Genomic DNA, 2,366 nt, shown 5'->3' with positions numbered 1-2,366 from the left:
CTCAAAAGCCAGATAAATCATGAATTCCTGTAAATATGAGAAACCTAGGGTATGTTACATTGTTGCAAAGAGTACATGGGTTGGTTCTACTGCTACAAGAAGAAATGAATATTTTCACACATGTAAATCTTTCTTAGCATGTTATATTCTTATACACTATTAAGGCTTTTGTTAACAAACGAGTCCAAGCTATTGATCTGCAGGCTTTTGTGATAAGTGTTGCTGGTTAAATACTTCAATATTATCAGGTTATTATGATTCCATACATCTGCAATACAAGTCAAAGATACCTACTATGAGAGCTGTATAGTCCTGATCTCTCAGTCCTACATTTCTTGCATATCATATGTAATAAAACGAGCACATTCTTTTCTCCTGCTTTTAAAATTTCATTTTAAACAAAATACAGATTTATCATTATGAATAGAATGGTGTAAAAAAAAAGAAAAGTCGCAATGAACACTGATTCAGCAAGTTTTATTGGTCCATCTGCTTTCTTTCGTACATAAATAGCAACAAAGACATTACTTCCATTTTTCTTTTACAGCAAACATCCACAACCAAAGAATGCTGAAATTCTGCCCCCAAAGGAATCTTTCGATATGACGTCTAACAGCACAGTGTTAATGTGGACCTTTCCCGTTGTTAGTCACCTTACCTGAAGATAACTCTGGGGGCTGTTAGTATAGTAATTCCTATGTCATCTTGCTTACAGTTGTTTCTCAGTGTTTCTGGTGGCCAGACATGGACAAGGTTTTGATTGTCAGACGAAAAAAACATACATTTCATCAATAAGAGCCACACATCTTGGTCAAGAGAAATCATGACCCAGAGTGGATAATCACCTGGGCTCTCCACCACGGGAATTGGTGGGTGCCGCCTTCCACTCATTTCACAGCAGGAATGATGGTAACTCTGCTGTTCATCAGGATCTTCCTCTAGGACAGCTACTTGGGTGTCCTTCGAGGTCAACTCCATAGGCTTACTTAGAATTAGTTTCACGGGCTGCCTTCCGCTGCCTGGGAGACTGACGTGGGCTCTTCTCTGCAACACAGATTGGATACAAATGAATATGTGTAAACTGGATATGCAGAAATGTCAAAAAAAAATAATCAATTCATCTCAAGTGTAAGTGGACTGCCTTTGTATTTCATCACAACTTCCACCAGTACAAAAAACAGCAAACTTACTGATCTCACTGAGGAGTTCCTTGGGTAGCCAGTCATAGTCAACACTGTTGCTCTTCTTGGTACCCATTTCAACGGTGTGCCTCTTGCCACCTCGCCTGCGACCGAATGAGGAGAGAAAGTGATGGCCAGCCACAAGCAGCAGCACAGCAAAGGCAAGCATGAAGATGTAGAGGAAGAATGTCTCTCCGTCCATTCCCTCATCGACCTCAACAATGTTCACAGTCTGGTTGAATACTGGATCAACAAACACGTTGCCATCCTGATTGGTAAGGAAAAAAAGGAAATTTGTTGAGCTAAAATGCAGTTTCAAAGGCTACCAAGCCTTTTGCTACCTCAAGTTCAAATTTGTTTGTTTGACTGTCTTTGAGAAAGTACAACAAATAAAGATGAAATGAAAATGGTCCATATTCTCTTGTAACTAATTCCAAAATTTACCAACTTCACATTGAAATTTCACACATCTGCCATCCAAAAAACATTAATCAGGCCAAAGGTTATATCGTACAAGGGGAAAAGTCATATTCAACTCACAGCATCATGGTAGGCAAGGTTGACAGTCAAGCCAAGGGGACGACCAGCAAAGGCTTCGGCAGGGTAGAAGGAGTACATAACTGTGGCTTCCTGACGTGGCTTAACAGCACGGTTGTAGGGGATGGCAGTAAAGTTCTGGATGTAGAAGTTAAAGTCCATAGGGTAACGGAAGGAGGCATCAATGGCATCCAAGATGAAGTCTTTGTCCCCATTGTTTGTGAAGCCCACCAGGAACTCTACAAGCTTACCAGCAGGTAGGTCTGTGAATAGAGGAATATTAGCCTATTTAATGACACAGCTGGAAGGGAAAGTAAATTGGGGAAGGATGGGGAGGAAGGAGAAAAATTACTGAGAAGAGAAAAGCAAGAAAATGCATGAGAGAAAGGAGGGGAAAATACAGATGAGAGAAAAAAAAAAGATGGGAGAATTAGGAAGTGAAGACAAAAAAAAAATATAAAATTCACTATATTCAAGAGCAACTTTGAAACCTAGAGAGGAGCTGCAGCCCTCACTGCTGTTCACTTAACCCTCCTCCTTCAGGTATATATGTCAAAACCATACACTTCCAAACTGACCTGAGCCAGTGCCCACAGGCTTGGTGAAGTAGATGATGGTGTCAGCATCTGGGGATCCCTTTGCAGTCAT

At 40.7% G+C, this 2,366-nt stretch overlaps 1 protein-coding gene across 1 annotated transcript; it reads right to left on the bottom strand.

Annotated features, from left to right (window-relative positions):
• Positions 1-453: 453 nt before the first annotated feature.
• LOC119591980 (serine/threonine-protein phosphatase 4 regulatory subunit 3A-like) lies at positions 454-2,366 on the bottom strand (the record flags this gene model as incomplete). Its single annotated transcript, XM_037940739.1, is given in 4 exon segments — positions 454-1,044; positions 1,191-1,449; positions 1,722-1,981; positions 2,297-2,366. Coding segments are annotated over 4 exon segments (651 nt in total), but the record flags the coding sequence as incomplete, so codon positions are not given.

The sequence above is a fragment of the Penaeus monodon genome, chromosome 29 (genome assembly GCF_015228065.2).
Source record: "Penaeus monodon isolate SGIC_2016 chromosome 29, NSTDA_Pmon_1, whole genome shotgun sequence".
NCBI lineage: Eukaryota > Metazoa > Arthropoda > Malacostraca > Decapoda > Penaeidae > Penaeus > Penaeus monodon.
The sequence above is the reverse complement of the archived record's forward strand: the minus strand, read 5'-3'. Positions and strand labels throughout refer to the sequence as shown.